At 42.0% G+C, this 16673-nt stretch overlaps 1 protein-coding gene across 4 annotated transcripts in view; it reads left to right on the top strand.

The window, feature by feature from the left end:
• Nucleotides 1–16673, top strand: part of NSD3 (nuclear receptor binding SET domain protein 3) — a 37435-nt gene that overhangs the window by 10368 nt on the left and 10394 nt on the right. For 3 of the 4 annotated variants that reach the window (XR_011090205.1, XM_068662540.1, XM_068662541.1), the window contains 11 exons: nt 267–770; nt 1555–1681; nt 4867–4967; nt 7395–7440; nt 7975–8105; nt 8661–8789; nt 9206–9332; nt 9740–9937; nt 10302–10472; nt 13821–13970; nt 16271–16427. Coding sequence is in view for 3 of the 4 variants with exons in the window: in XM_068662540.1 (XP_068518641.1) it covers nt 267–770; nt 1555–1681; nt 4867–4967; nt 7395–7440; nt 7975–8105; nt 8661–8789; nt 9206–9332; nt 9740–9937; nt 10302–10472; nt 13821–13970; nt 16271–16427 (1841 nt within the window). In the remaining variant the exon portion in view is untranslated. The remainder of the gene's footprint in view (nt 1–266; nt 771–1554; nt 1682–4866; nt 4968–7394; nt 7441–7974; nt 8106–8660; nt 8790–9205; nt 9333–9739; nt 9938–10301; nt 10473–13820; nt 13971–16270; nt 16428–16673) is intronic. The other variant, XM_068662542.1, reaches the window with a different exon arrangement.

Genomic DNA, 16673 nt, shown 5'->3' on the forward strand with positions numbered 1-16673 from the left:
TTTCATTCTGTATCCCGTAGCAGAATCGTGGGCGTGATTACTGCCTGCTCGTCTTCAGTGAATTCGTAATTTAGGGCAGACACTTTTAATGGTAGTGGTGGTACAATCTAGCTGGAGTGTCTGCTTGTGCTCCGAGTGGGGGAATTCTCAGTCTACCTTTCAAAAACACACTGTAAATGGAGAGTAACCGTAAATTTGCTGCCTGAGAGATTTGAAGAGCCTCGGGATTCTTCAGTGTAATTAGCTGCTTGTCTTTGTTCCTTAAGATCCGCAAACCAAGGCCGCAAAGAGAGCGAGCTCAGTGGGATATTGGTATTGCCCATGCTGAGAAAGCGTTGAAAATGACTCGGGAAGAAAGGATAGAACAATACACCTTCATTTATATAGACAAAGAGCCAGAGGAGGTTTTGTCAAAAGGCAAAAAGACTGCTGCTTCTAAGTCAGAGACCAAGAAGAACCGACGTCCAAAGCCAGCACTGAACACCCAGGCAGAGCACGCCAACGTGGTCGCAGCGTCGCCTTCCAGTGCGGAGTTGCGAAGACAAAGCCAACGGAGGCAGTCGAGCGTGGAAGAGGAGGAGCCACCTCCTGTGAAAATCGCATGGAAAACTGCTGCAGCTAGAAAATCCTTACCAGCCTCGATAACCATGCACAACCTGGATCTTCAGAAATGTAACATGTCTCCAGTTGTTAAAATTGAACAGGTTTTTGCTCTTCAGAATGCTGCTGGGGACGGGAAGCTCATCGATCAATTTGTTTATTCTACTAAGGTATGTGCCTTGTGGAGTGACGGCTCCTCTTCATCGTTACCCCAAGTCTGACTGGCTGTGGAGCTTAAACTTGTGTCCACTGTGCGTTACAATACGTGTTTCTTTCAGTGGAGAGATCTAACAAAAGCCAGGCTACGATAACAATCTTGTATTGTATTAAACCTCTAATTTCAGGGCATCCCAATGTCTCTGGTAGTAACTACTTTGACTGTCGGCCAAGGAGCTCCCTACAAATGGTCATACTTTTGCTAAGAACGTGTTCAAAATACTAAAGTTGTTTAATTCCAGCTTACTAGTTAAAATAATGGAGCAATTATCTGAAAATCTTAAAAGCAGTTTATTTGTGGGAAACAGATAAGGTGACAAAACTGTTAATAATATTTTGAAAAATAACTACGTTTTGCATAAGACTTCTAAAATGAGTTCTGCCTCCCAGCTTCCTTCAGGTGCACAGCAGCTTCTCAGAGTCAGTGTAAGGAAAAGGTTTAGGACTATTTCTCTGCCTCCTCCTTCTGCCTCTCTACCTGGAGAGTATTTATTTCATCCTAAGCATTAGAGAGAAGGTAATGTTTAGAAAAGTCACTGGAATTTTTTTTTTTCCTTGTATATAAGGGGAGATGGAGAGGGATGGAAAGTTCTGCAAAGAAGCAGCTCTGTAGTACAGCTCATGATGTGTGTGTGTTGTATTGAATGTTTCTGTTCTGGGACTGAGAGGGAGATTAGTACGGGTGGTAGCAATAACACAGATAAATAGGCTAACACAATCTTTTTTATCTTTTTTAAGGGAGTTGGTAACAAAACAGAAATAAGCGTCAAAGGACAAGAAAAACTTAATTCTTCATCAAATCAGAGAAACGAAAAAGCAACAGTGCAAAATGCGTCCTCTCCTGAAACAACTCCTGGGTCAACAGGTAGGCAAAATTGCCGGGGGTCTGCACTGTAACAACCGAGCATTTAAACTCAGATAGCAAACTGGCATTTTCTCGTTAGGAATAAAGGGATTATGGACATTTGTGTTCACATAACAGCTGTACCAAACCTGACTGATAAGCACGTGCTGAGCCCAGGTGTTTGAGAAGCACGGGGTGTTTTTGTGATGGCATTTAGCTGCTTTGGCCTCTGAACTTTGAGCGTCTGCAACTGGCAGGATCCAAGCCGTCTTATTAGAAGGAGGGGTGCCTTGTGGAGAGCAGATGGCTTTTTGTTTTAGAAGATAACGCAGCGGACGTGTGGTAGCAGGGTACCGTAATGGCTTTTGGCACCAAATGTAAAGTATGATGACTGAGATCAAAGGAAGAGAATCTGGAAGTGGGACGAGTGAGGCATGGATCTGAACCGCGGTGGGTGTGTGACCAAACTTTGCCGATGAATTCCGGTGTTACCTTTGTAGAGGGCAGTGATTCTGCTTCTTTTTAACTGCTTCCGATCACTCTATCAACAACATGATGTAATGCTTGATTCTGCAGTTGTTCTAGGGGCCCTATCAGAAAACACGGAGTTTTGGAGTGCTGTCTGAGGGAGAACCACTGAAGCAAATAATGGAGCTTGAGGCTGAAAAGGGAAAGCCCGGAATAAACTATCTGAAGTTTAGCTTGTAGTACAGTAGTAGGGAAGAATGAGAAAGGAAAACAGATTGAGTGCTTTCTAGACTTGGAATAGAAAACCAATGCTTTTTTCATGTTTTGGTTCTGATAAATAGCTAATGGGCATTCTTCCATACGGATTGATCTCCCCACCAGCAGAAAATTCCTTCTGCAGTGTTCTCTCAGCATCCCCAGAAGGAGACGTACCCCTCTGGGGAAAGGATGGAGGTTCCTGAAAAGAGGCAGTTTTGAGTCATCCTAAACCAAGAGATTTTCACGTTCCTCCTGTCACTGTAGGGACTTCTATATCTCAACCACAGATTTTCTACAGTCCGTGTAAAAATCATTAACTGGTGTGTGTTCGTTGATGTGCTGTATCCTTGGGATAGCCTTGAACATAAGTATTTCATTTTACATTGGGCATGCAGAAGTAATTTTTAGGTTGGAGAACACAGCACTGATTTTCTCTCATAGCAGGATGAGCAAATGCTCCTGGTATGGAAGAAAAAAAAAAATAAAAATGGAAGGCTCATTACAGTTAGCATGCCAAAAAAAAACCCAAACCGCAACATCTTTTCTTGAGAAAATCTTATAAAGTTACTAAGTGCCACTTCTGCTTTAACTGTTTGATTATTTCTCCCTTTCTGGACATAAAATAAATGAGACTCCAAGTCAAAAACCTCAGTCACCATGGGTGGGAACACTCTCCTCTGCAAACTCGCTTCAGTTCCTGCACTTGTAGAGCTTTTAGGTAGGCTTTCTTTTACACTACTTTCTGGACTATTTAGGGACTTTACAATGCAGGCTGAGCAGTCCGGATGTTCTGGTGCGAGTGGGGTTTCCTGATGCAAGTGGGGTTTCCTCTGCTGTTGTCGACAGTGGTTCTTTTTTCCAATTTTAGTCACTATGGTTACTTCAGCTTTTTCAAGCAGTTGTTACTTTAATTGCCTTGCAGCAGGAGAGGTGATTTTTTTTTTTTTTTTTTCACCTGGGAACTAAAGGCTTCACCTTCACCATGGCTCTTCAGATGTAGGGGGTGAGAATTCTGAGCCTCTCTTTTCTCATTTTCTTAGGTTTTGTGGATACGTAAAACTCCACCTGGTAACACCCTATAGAGTGCATGAGCTTTACTGCAGTACACACTCCAAACAGTCACTTTCAAAGCCATTTCCAAAGTCCAGACAGTTATTGATCCCCTCTCGTGGAACATAACTGCGAAGTCCTTTTTTCAAATTTAAGGTCACCGGGACGTCAGAATACCTTTACGGTAAAGTATTTTACAGAATGACTCTGGGAGTCCTTATTAACAGCCTGCAGCTAGATGTACACAGGTCCATAAAGCTGGGAAAAGAATTCTGTAACTTGAAGTCTGGTCGTAGGAGAACAGCCGTGAGAATTCGTAGTGCCTCTGGTTCCCACAATCAGCCGAAACAGGATTGGCCTGGCCAGTAGGGAGGTAGATTGCTGGTCTGAAATCCGTCCTGAAACCGGATCAAAATACTCGTGAAGACGGGATAGGAGCATTGTGGAGGTGATGCACTGGATCCTCAGAGAGCAGGAAGAGGAAAAAAGTGCCTGAGTGCCTGTTACGTTCAAAGAAACTGCTTTCAGCCAATGTTAGATGCACTGATTGGAGAGTTTCTCCTCCGACATAGGGCTGGTATCTGAATTCCATGAGTACAGCGAGGCAGCGTGGGGAGGAAATACATTATTGATTAAATTAACTTTCTGGTCACGCCCGTGGCGTGGAGCCTTCAGGACATGATTCTCAGTAGGGCCTGAACAGCAATTCATACTTTCTCTCTTGAAATAACATAATCATCGTTAATCCGGGTTTCTGTTCCATGATAATATTTTTTAAAAACTTGTTTTTCACTCTAATTATAATAACGCATCGCAATCACTGCTTCTGTTTGTGCTTTCTGTTTTCTTCGACTCTCCAAATCTTCAGTTGTCCATTTAGATTTCATACTGATGGCACGTGTTCTAGCGGGGCTCTTGCTTGAGATGTTTGTGGTAGGCAGAGTTGCAAAGGAAGAGCAATGCTCCCCGCAGAGCTGGGGCACAGGACTGGCTTTTCACTGGGAGTGAAAAAGGGGAAGCTCTGGTTTGCGTCTTGATTTTTTCTAGCTTGTTTTAGTTCAAGAAGTTCATTGTGGATACCTCCCCATAAGCACCAAAGATGGACTGTTTGGTTAAAAATAAACCAAAGCGAAGACTGAGAGGTGTGTTACGAAAATCCATTTGCCCTAAACTGGATCCCAGCTTTTTGTTTTGTGCTGTTCCTGGTGTCTCTTTCTGAAGCTGCTCCCTCTGTCTATGGACTCAGAACATGTTCTCTGCAAACCATAGCACCAGTTGGCAAACAGCTTGGAACTGAATTTTAAAATAAAACATTCAAAAGAGGAAAAAGTCTTGGTTTCGTTACTTTATCTGTTGATTTGGTGTTGAACATCTTTCTGTAGCTCAGAAATATAAGGAACCATATAATAGAAACCCTTTTCCTTCTTCAGGTTCTTTAGAAAAGAAGCAACAGAGAAGATCGATTCGAACCCGCTCAGAGTCTGAGAAATCCACCGAAGTTGTGCCAAAGAAGAAGATCAAAAAGGAGCAGGTTGGCTTCCTCCATGTAGAGAGTTAAAATATATTGTATTCATAAATGTTGTGGCTTATATTGGTGCCTTTTTATTTTTCTCCATTTTTCCCCATCGGGTTTCGTTTTGGACTATCCTTCATGAAATCCCCTTGTCAATACCATTGCTGTGACTCTGCTACTGGCATCTTCACAGTATCAGTCAGGCTATGGAAAATGGGAACTCAATGATGCAAGACTCCTAACGAACCTGCCATGTTTGCTATGAGATTTCTGTTATGAGCAAAGTGATTTTGTTTCAGTCACTTCTATTTGATGGAATTGCCACCAGGTTCCTTCCTTTTGCTCTTGATTTAGCTGCTGGTTTGTATTGAGGTTTTGTTTTTCAAATGAAGTTAGACTGATTAATCTGACCACTTCTGAAAATGGACTCTGAGAATGATTTAACTTAACGATGAATAGTCAGACTTTATGTTGGCAGACATCAGCAAAACAGGTCTTCTGGGATATACGTTACCTTTCCTTAAGTAGATCTAACGTGTACAGGGCATTCCTTTAATCTGGATGTCAGAGAGACAAATGTTGTTGCTTTAAAACACACACACAAAAAAAAAGAATTCCACGTGGAAATGAGTAGGAAAGTTCAGTGGATGGACATACTTTAATATTAAAAACTGAGTACACTTTTTAACGAGTTTGTCAAAGTTGTTGGTTCTTTTCCTTATGTGGTCAAGTTTCACTCTCCAAGGGCCTTTCCACTTGAAACCTGAGAATTTTATATACAATGTTTCATAGGATAGCTTTTTTCAATGAGGGTTTTTAAAAAGGGACAGTCAGGATAAAGATTTTATATGGGAAGGGGAAAATTTTTGTTTTTATCTCTTTTATTCTAATTTATTCTTTGCCCTTTACACTTTGTTTTGCACTTCATTCATTTCAGAGGTTGAAAGTAGACCCAAGTTGCTTTTTTTCACGTTTTTCCTTTGATGCTGTAGCATTTACATCTGTATTCAGCCGAAGGATGTTCTAGCTCTAGGAAGTCTCAGCGAGAAACTTGAAAGCAACTTAAATGTTGGGCGTGAGTTACCTGACATAGCCCCGTAGCCTCTTGCCATGGGGCGTTGCAGCCTCCATGCTTTCAAATGAGTTTTGTGTTTGTAAATGCTTCTTAAATTAACTAAGGTATAAGAACCAACAATATGAACTTCATGGGTCCCAGTTAGCTTTGCTTGCTTATATTACCTAGCTAACTAAGACTATGAACATCAAAGTGCTTTTCTCAGGAAAAGTATATGACTGAAAATTAAACACAGATGCACTGTAATGCGCATAACCTTGAATGTATTAAGTTATATTAAAAGAAGAAAAACATACTAACTCCTTACAATTATGCAACAATATTTGTTACCCAAAGTCAAGTTTTCTTGCAACTGATTCCCAAATTAGTCTGCAACAACTTGGTATAAAATTATAACTGGAACGAGTACAATTAATGGGAAAAACAAAATGTTAATGCTACTGTTACAGTGACTAGTGGAGAAATAAAAGTGATTGTTTAGATTTTATATTTGTATTACGAAATGTATCCTATACAAATCCTTCTATTGTATGTTTTTACCTATTGTACAACAAAATAAAATATTTTTTAAAAAAATTAGAGAATAATCCTTAAATATTTACTAAATGTGTTTCTCCATGCATATGTAACCACATTGTAAAGCAGTAACTCGTAATTCCTAACCTTAAAACCAGGACCGTAGGCAACAACTTTCTCCTCTAATTAGCGTACATTCGCCAAATTCTCACCTTACACGTACATTGGCAGAACAGTTCCTAAACTTGCCCTTCTGCTGTAGGATCGAGGACTTGAAGTGCTTTTGCAAGACTGTAAGCTTGTCTGCTTAAGTGTGTCCTGGCATTGAGTTTCCAGCTGTATAGAGCCCTGCAACGCGCTGCGCCAAGCCCCTGCCTCCATCCCCGCGGCCTTGCAGCACTCTATACAGAACCAGTCTGTGTTCCCAGGAGCTGGAGAGTGCATGCTTGGTGGATGTGCCTTAAAATAGCGATGCATTAAGTGTCTCTAACCCGAGTGTCATGCCTGTTCAGGTAAACTTGTGCTCACACAGGTGTGGGGTTTCACAAAGGCGTCAGGGTTGGCTGCCCAGCTGAACCCCGCTCCTGCCTGCTGGACACGGCTAAAGTTTTCCTGTCATCTTCATGCCCAAAGGGAGCGATGGGGAAGGACCTTGTAGTGACCGTGTGGCTGCCCTGGCCCGTGGCACCCAGCGTAGGCAGCTAGGATAAACCCCAGCACGGCAAGAAGGCTCGCGCTAAGAAGGGGATGACAGACTACATCTGATGCTAATCACTTAAACGTTAATGCTTTCTTTTTAATACTAGGGGAAAAAATTCGTCTGTTTTTAACTCTGGATTTTCCTATTCAAACAGGTTGAAATGGTTCCACTGACAGCAGTGAAGACAGGATTGCAGAAAGGTGAGTTGCACACCAAAGCAAACCGTGTTGAAAGTTTCTGGCTCTGCCCCATCAGCAGTGGTTTTCATTCTGTGTGAGCTACAGAGGTCTTGAAACTTTCTGGTGATGAAGGTGGTTTTTTTTTTTGGTTTTGTTTTGGGGTTTTTTGCACTGCTAGTTGGAGGAATAGCCTGTGTTGTTCGTATGCTGTAAGTACATAGTAAAATATAAGATGATATCTTTGACCAGATGTATTTTAAATAGGGATGATGAAATCTCCTAACAGCTTATCCTCTGTTATAGACAATTTCGTAGTTTCCTCTACTATGTCAGCATATTCAGAATTTGTCAGAAGGACTTTCTGAGGTTATTTTCAGTTACTAAATTAGCTTTTAATAGAGAATTAAATATGTAAGTTGCAAACTGAAAATTAAGGCTAGCAAACAAGGTCCAGTTTCAGGCTGTCTCATCTTTGTTGTTCCTTTACTAATTTCAAGCAAAAAAAAAAAAAAAAAAGAATGTACATGAAGACTAATTTCAGTGTGTTGTGTTAAGGTGCCAGCGAGATTTCAGATTCTTGTAAACCATTAAAGAAGAGGAGTCGTGCCTCAACTGACGTAGAACTGACTAGCTCAGCTTACAGAGATACATCTGACTCTGACTCAAGAGGACTTAATGATTTACAGGTAAAGGCAAATTGTTGCTCACGGATACCTGGTTTTTAATTGATGAGTATAATAGACTCCTCAGTTGTCTGTTACTAAATACATGAATGCTGTATTTCCTACAAATCTTGTAATTTGTATTGTCTGAGAAATAACTTGTGATCTTATTTCTAACCCCTCACATTATATCGATGTAAATAAGATACTTTTTTTTTTTTTTTTAACAAATGTTTATACTTTGACAAAACCTTGGTTTAGGTCAGTGACTCATTTTGCCCTTTGAAAAGCTATTAGATTCCTTGGGAATTTGGGAATGCTGCTTGGTGTGAAACTAAGAGGTGTCTGGAAAGAGTAAAATAGACAACTTTTTTTTTGCTTGTATAGGTAGAAGTTTTATGTCAAGAAGGCAGCAGTTCTTGTAGCATTGCAGTGAAGTCCAGCATCTTCCAAGGATGGTTGTATCTCTTGGCATATCGAATGATTTTTTAATCAGTGTTGATGCAATTATTTTTTTCACAATGTGATTGTCCTTTGGAAGTGTCTTGTTTGAGTGTCTTGGATTTTTCCTCTTTGTAGGGTAGTTTTGGAAAACGCTCAGACAGCCCATCAGCGACTGCCGATGCTGATGCTTCTGATGTGCAGTCGGTAGACTCTAGCTTATCCAGGAGGGGAACTGGAACAAATAAAAAAGACACTGTTTGTCAGGTAAATGATGGTACTGTGAAGAGATGAATGCTAAAGACGTATCGATAGTTTCTGTTCATTTGCGATTGTAAATTTATGATATATCAGGCTGGTTTGTTTTCCTCATGCCTCATAATTAGACATCTCAGAATATCGAGGCTTTTAGGACTCTGTGCTATGGAAATAATTCATAAGCTCTGCTACATGCTGGAAAGCTCAGGTGTGATATCTAACCTGTACCTGCTAACAGGAACTGCTGGGATTGCCTCCAGCTCGTAGGTTTTGTCAGGTCTGCTGTGGGACGTGGGGCAGTTCTGGCTTACTGTAGCTCTGAAGAGCTTTCAGCCCATTTCTGTTCTTCCAACATCTCGTAGTCAGTCGTGTTTCAGTACATCAGGTACCCATTGTTCTCTGACTGGCTGTCTGCTTGTTTTAAGATCTGTGAAAGCTCTGGCGAGTCTCTGGTGTCCTGCGAGGGCGAGTGCTGCAGCGTCTTTCACATGGAGTGTCTGGGCCTGAAGGCGATGCCGGAGGAGAAGTTTTTCTGCACGGAGTGTAAGAATGGTGAGTGTGCTCGCACGCCCAGGAAACGGGGAAGGATTTCCTGCTCTGCTGAGGTGCCAGAGCATGGTCAGGCCGAGCTGAGATAGAAAGATTACAGGTTTTACAAGTGCATTTGTGCTGTTCTGTTACTTTTCAACTTCTGAGGCCAGATCCTCATGTTCCACTTAGCAAGTGCTTGATAAGAGAAAAAGTAACAAACCATTGAGGGTACACTCAGCATAAAGCAATTTTGGGTTGACAGCAATGAAGTGGTTACTGTGAATTATTGTGACTGACTGACCCGTTTTACGGGGGGAGCCTACGTGTCTCAGTGATGTAGCTCTGTTCACTTCAGATTTTTTTTTAGCAGCATCTGTGTCCCCGGGTATTGGCAGTTACATTCAAGCTTCTTTTTCTTCTCTTACAAGGAGAACATACGTGCTTCTCGTGCAAGCTTCCTGGCAAAGACGTGAAGCGCTGTTCTGTCAACACGTGTGGTAAATTTTACCACGAGGCCTGTGTTCGCAAGTTTGCCACTGCTCTCTTTGAGTCGCGAGGATTTCGTTGCCCGCAGCATTGCTGTACGGCCTGCTCAGTGGATAAGGATATCCATAAAGCAAGCAAAGGTGAGAACAGAGCTGGTTCTGGACAGGAGGAGGAAACTCAAACACGTCATCACAAAACAATGAGTGTAACTCTGCTCTCGGTAATGCAGCATGCAGCAAGGAACGAGGGTTTCATTTTTAGAAATGAACCAAAAGATGTTAACAAAAAAAAGTTGCCTCTGGAATGATTAAACCACCTTTTTTTTCTTAACAGAGCTTTGAAGTGAAAGTTGAGTTAACTTTTGTGAACCTTTGCAAAGATGTAAATGTCTCTCTGATCTAGCGCTCTGGAATAAAAATCAGTCCTGCATCTGTCTATGGTGTCTTCTGCCATATCCTGACTCCAGGGTGACACGGTGCATTTTTCTGCATTTATATTGAACAGGTCGCATGGTGAGATGTTTCAGATGTCCCATTGCCTATCACTCAGGAGATGGCTGTATTGCTGCAGGAAGCTTGTTTGTGTCATCCCACATTCTCATCTGTAGTAACCATTCCAAAAGGAATCACTCCTCATCAGCTGTAAATGTAGGCTTTTGTTTCGTTTGTGCAAGAGGTGAGCACACTTGATTTTTTTTCCCCCTGTTTTATAGTTCTTCTATTGTCACTTGTGCAGCGTAGTGATAAAAATAATGTATTTCATTAAAGAAAAACATCTCTTAGGGCTCTGAGGGATTTTAATGCTTCCTGGGATTTTTGGATTAGTCAGCAGTTCTCATTAAGCTTTCCGTGTGCTATTTTTGGCCTTAATATTCAATATTCAGAAATACCCAGCTATAGCTAGTCGGAAGGCGTGCTTGTGTTGCCAGTAGGAAAAGCGGCTGCTGAGCCCCCAGTTCTGCCATTGCAACCTGAGAATGAATGTGGTGGTGTTACTCAGTCTGTTAAGCAGAAGGGGATTCCTTCACACCTCACAAACTTAAAACCATTTAAAGTAAGCCTAGAAAGCAGGATTTACTCGTGAGCTAGAAAAATTCATTTTAATTTTTAACTACCATCACATCTGAGAACTTCAAAAGGAAAACATTTACAATACCATGCAAACAAGTTTCATGGTAGGATTTTCCATGTGCCAAACTTTTCTTTTTTTCCTTTTACTTTCTTTCTTCCTTTTTTCCTTTCTTCCCACTTGTTATTCTTAGGGCTCTCCAGTCACCTGACTTGTGCCAGACAGCAGGTTGAAAGGTTTCGCTGCACCAATTAGTCACACAACACAAAAACATCGTTATTTTCTCAGAGGAATCAAACTGTCGATATTAGGAGTTTGCATAATAATAATACATATCTTATACAGTATTTCAAAAGTTTGTTGAAAAGAATATATCCAACATAGCTTTGAAGGTTACTAATAAGGAAAAGGAAATGTGACAGAAATCCTGGATCCACTTGTTTTTGAATGTGTTCGTTGAGTCGTTGGTTTAGTATGGGAAAGATTGTCTTGACTTTGCAGGAGCAGAGTAGCAATTAAAGATCTCTGAATGGGAAGGGAAGGATGGTGCCAGAGTCTTTTCTTTTCCACCTCTCTCTTTTCTTCCCCTTTCCTCATTTCCAAGTAATTTAGGAGCCATCACAAAGGATCAAGTTTAAAAAAAAATCTTCAATAAAAGTGTATTTTTTTCCAGAGAAACGATAGCCAGAAATTCAAAGAGGAACAGTAAGTTTTAGAATGAGTCTTAGAGAAGTTCCTCAGAATGTGTAGAAAGGTGTTTACGTGGTTCAGTATTTTCCCTCTTGTGGACTTAGTCAAACATATCTTGGGCACCCAAAACAAGACACACGTGCTCTGAGTCACATTGGCATTGCTTAAATTCACATGAGCAAATATGACATTGCGTGTGTCTTTTATGTTTTTAGGTAGTGTTATGTATGTTTTAAGATGAATTTTATTTAATATGTACAAATGCCCAGTCTGAACAATCCCAAGCCAGTTGCTGTGACTCAGTACGCTATGTGATGTAAAGCTGTTCAGTCTCTTTGAAGTTGCATTTCATTCGCCCTGTGGCCAGCTCCTGCAGGTGACTGAAGCCGGCAGAAGATCTGAATGTTGTAGAAGAGCCTGCTCAGATTAGAAATCTGCACGAGCTTGTTTTAGGTGCATATGAGGGTTAATCTCACTCCGTGCTTTGGCTATGCATTCTGCTGTAAAGGCAGAAAATAAGAGAGGCCTTGTACTTCTCTTGGGTAGGGCCCATTTAAAAGTGAGTGAAGTGCAGAAGATGATGGTCGGGAGTTACTTTTGTTTTTTTTTGACGTTGTTTTAATAATTCTGTTAGACATTAGCTTCAGGTATAGAGATGAAATTACAGCACTCTGTACTTTCTCCTGGCAATATAAGTGACCTCAACCCCAGCAGATGGAATTTCCCATCCTTGCATTCACTGAAGCTGAGGAGAACTTCAAACACTACAAACGCTGCTGCTGGCTGAGCCCTGCGTCTGGCCATGCACTTGTTCCAGGAAATTTTAGTGGGGTTTGTTTCTAGCAGGCATAGCTGGGGTCAGGAGCCAGGGAGCTTCACCAAAAAGGTTGGGCAAGGTTTATGGTTAGCAAAGTGCCCGGGGGGCTGAATTGAGCCCTGTCCTGTCGTGTGTGGGCAGCGTGAGGGGCATCAGGTGAGGACAGCACTGAGAGCACCTGCCCAGAGGGAACTGGGGACATGGATGCTTTAGAAATATTGGGGCATCTCGATGTGAGAACGGTTCCTTAGTTTTAGTTGATGGTAGGAAGGAGAGACTTTGTGTTTGGATGCAAAACATTACTGGTGTGAGAAAGTGCAATAGCAGATTATCTACAGAATATTAAAACTTGCTTTTCGTGAGATACTTTCTGGAAAATATCTTCCTTATGACTTTACAGCCCACATAACTTCACGTGTAGATCCTTCTTGTTCATGAACTCTTTTGAGGACGTGCGTTTCAGGTAGACTGGTGCTTACGTGAGGTTTTGTAGGCACCCCAGTTCAAAAGCTTCTTTGCAGCACTCAGCTTTGTGCCCCTGTCCCAGGGGAAAGAATTTGTGGCTGTCTTGGTAGCTCGTCTTCCTGCTTCTTTGGGTCTCAGCTGTGATGCTGTCCCCAGGAATTTCTGGCCACGTGCTTCTGATCTGCAGCTGGGGCTCTCTGACCTCCGCTGCCTGACTCAGAGCAATGTGGAAGAACTCTTCTTAGCGGAGACAGGTGGAGAAAAACGAGCACACACCACTGGAAGGAAAGGCAAACGTACAGCAGAACCGAGTGCTTAGCTGCTCCCGGGTGTCTGATTTGGGAGCTGATGTGGCCGGGCTGGTGCAGCTCTGCTCAGCGCAGCGGGCGTAGGGCACTGCTTCCATCCGCTCCTTTGCCCCTGGTGCCTTGCAGAATCGCTGACCCCTAGGTACATCTCTCTAATGCAATTATGAAGGCAAAACACTTCCATAGGTAAGATCTTGGACTTCTAGTGAGAGGGATGTGGGCTCTGCACTGTGCGGGGCCACGGATACGTCTGTTCTTGCAGCCTGTACCCCCAGCATTACCTCTGAGCCATGGCTGTCATCACCCAACGTCTCAAATCCGCTCGCTTTTTTCCACTGGGGAGGGAGGGTGGTTTGGACAGGATTAAAATTGGTTGCTTTTCTTGTGCTTTCCTGTAAATGCACAAATTAAGAGTAAAAGCACTATTGAAATTCCACCTAGAAGCAGCTTATTCATTGTAGGATTTCCCAGTTACAACTGAATTTAGTCTCTCCGACACATAACCTCTTTCTTAGTGAAGAAACTTTGCCAGACTCTTTCTTTTTCTTCATTTTCTCTTTTTTTCATTCGCACATATATGCATTATAGGTGTTCATTTGGTTTATTTTATTTTCTCCTTTACGGAATCATGGGTAGTTTCATTGCAACTCATCTCTTTCTGTTTGTTTCGTATAGGGCTGGTAGTGCAGGATCATTCAGACCCCCTGTTCAGTTCATATGCCTATAAGTCCCACTACCTACTGAATGAATCAAATCGTGCTGAGTTGATGAAATTACCTATGATTCCTCCTCCTTCGTCAGCTTCCAAAAAGAAATGTGAGAAAGGTAACCAAAATAGTTTCTTTCTCTTTAATTTACTTTTGCTTTTCCTATTATTTCTTTACCTTTAAATCGAACGAGGAATGTGTGCTTGTCCAGCATCACTTACTGCTTTTCAGTAAACTTCACTCATTGATTATTGTGAGCGTGTTCATGTTGTTGGCAATTTTTTTTTTTTTTTTAATTATAAAAGGGCTTAAAATAATTGCTGTCACCAAATTCTCCTTGAAAGAGGCGAAGTCGTTCAGTACCTGGCTACTCCAGCGTCAGGGAGCGTTTGCACAGCACAGGGAGAGGTGGCAGATAGAGCTCAGTACCTCAGTGATGGAAAGGCAACGGCTCCTTAAATTGGTTTTAGGACCAGAAGAGGGGTGTCTGGGTCAGATCTTACAGGTAGCTGAGGCCAAGCCCAGAGGAACAGCAGATTTTCCAGGTGGGACACTGGTGGGTGCTGCCGGTCCAGAGCAGGCTGGAGGGGGAAGGCGGTGTGAGGCTTTGCCTGTGTCTGCTGCAGTCCGTGGGCATCGCGTTCTGCTCCCGTTCCTCGGGGACAGCCCGAGCTCCTTCCTCTCCTCCCGTGGCCGATGCTGCTCGGGGCAGGAGGTGCTGGATCTGGAGGGAGGGGGGCTGCGTCCCGAGAAGAAAGCCCCGCTGCCCAGGAGGGAACGGAGGCCCCGCGTCACGGCGGTGCGGTGGTGCCGGAGCATCTCAGGATATTCCTCGTGGGGAGATAACGGTGGGCTCTGTGAAATGCTCAGGTGTAACGTTTTATTCTTCACAGAAATTTGATTTCCCAAGAGCGTTCAGAAACGGTGCCCCCTTAACCATTCCAAAGTTAGGTTATTTTCAATGCCGGTGGCTTTCAGTAGTTTCTGTAAGTCCTGAAAACAAAAATTATTTTGAGCCCTCTGCTTAGCTTGAGCAATATCTAACTAATGCATCCCGAGAGCAGTTTTGTTTCTTGCTTAGCACTGAAAGTTTTATGTTTGATTTTGTTTTGATTTTCGCATCTCTTGGCATTTTACCATGTTGGATGATGCTTCGGTAATTGACACTGGGTCTGTATTTCCTCTGAAATAACAACTGCAAAAACTTATTTAAAAGTTAAAATTTTACTGTGGGTTTGGGGAACTCTGGAAAATCCACGTGGTTGGATTTACAGACTTTAGCAGAGGAAATACAGTATTGGTTGTGTAAATGATTTGTGGAATGCTTATTGCAACATTCAGCTATCAATTAATGCAATGACGTATTTGAAAGTCTATAGGTGGACAAGATTTTCTGATACATGCGTGAAAGTTATCATTCCCATTTCTTTTGATACTGTGATTGAAAACTGCTTTCAATCGCCTCAAATATCTCCTGGATTTTCAGTCTGGCACCCAAAATTTTGATGATTTTTTGTTGTTGTTCTTGCCCTTTAATTCACGTACCTTGATATATATATATATATATATATATTTGAATATATATATGGTATAAAATATTACAGCATGTATATTTTAACAAGTCTTACTGTACGAGTGGCTTTGTTTGCTGAGGGTGGCTTAGAGCTGCGATGTGGTTCTCCACATTTAATACACCCACCAGGACATAAGCCAGCCAGAGCAACTTTTGTCCAAGTAAGTGTAAACTGCAGCCACCTGCACAAAGCTTTCCTTTGTGCACAGAGGAAACTTCTGGGATGGGGACAACCTGAGTGTCTCATTCTTCATTATATAGCTGAATTCACATTGCTGACAGAGGTAAATTTTTTTTTTTCGTGAAATAAACACATTGATCACGTATTGATCATTAGAACCCTTTTATAATGCTGTTACTACAGAAAAGTATTGATCAACCTATAGGCTGTGGGTTTTGGTTTTTGTGCACACTAACTGATTGCTAAGGGATTCAGTCATAACAATGTTGACTTAAAAAGTGTTTCTTAAAATTTGGTTATTTGTCATGATTAAAGGTTTGGTCATCCCCAAAGAAATTACAGCTAACAGCACTGCTTTCCTAGGTAGTGCTTCATTTGGGAATATTGCATCTACTGCCAACGCTGCTCGTGTTGAAAAAATACGATTTGCTTTTTAGTAGATTGTTGATGCAGTTAAGAGGCACAACTTGCACATTGGAAAAGTGCACTGCAGTCTTTTTTTAATCCAGCATTGTAATTTTGGCTTGATCCCTTCCTTTGCCGTATTTTTGCTGTGAAACAAACCAAGGTGTAGAATGTCTGACTTAAAACTGATATTGATTGCTATGCGCAGGGGGAAGCAAATCCTTACTTCTATAAACCAAGCAGGGTTTCTTTGTTTAAGGTGGGAAACTGCTGTGCTGTGAGTCGTGCCCAGCTTCCTTTCACCCTGAGTGTCTCAACATAGAAATGCCCGAAGGATGCTGGAATTGCAATGACTGTAAAGCTGGCAAGAAGCTACGTTACAAGCAGATTGTTTGGGTCAAGCTTGGAAATTACAGGCAAGTTCGCTACTTTTTTGGTTTTTAATACTTGAGATGTTTTTAACGTACTGTAGAATTCCAGGAAGATAACTCAAAGCAGCTCAGTCCCAGCAAGCAAGAACTAGAAATGCGGTGCTTTGTTTCCTTTGTGTCAGACGTTGGTGTTGCCTTTCCAATTGAATTCTCCTGCTTTTTCCAGGCACTGATGGACACTTGATTGCACTCACGCTGGCTCTGTAGGATGGCACAGCTCTATGGAAAACC

The sequence above is a fragment of the Anas acuta genome, chromosome 27, assembly GCF_963932015.1.
Source record: "Anas acuta chromosome 27, bAnaAcu1.1, whole genome shotgun sequence".
Taxonomy (NCBI): Eukaryota; Metazoa; Chordata; class Aves; order Anseriformes; family Anatidae; genus Anas; species Anas acuta.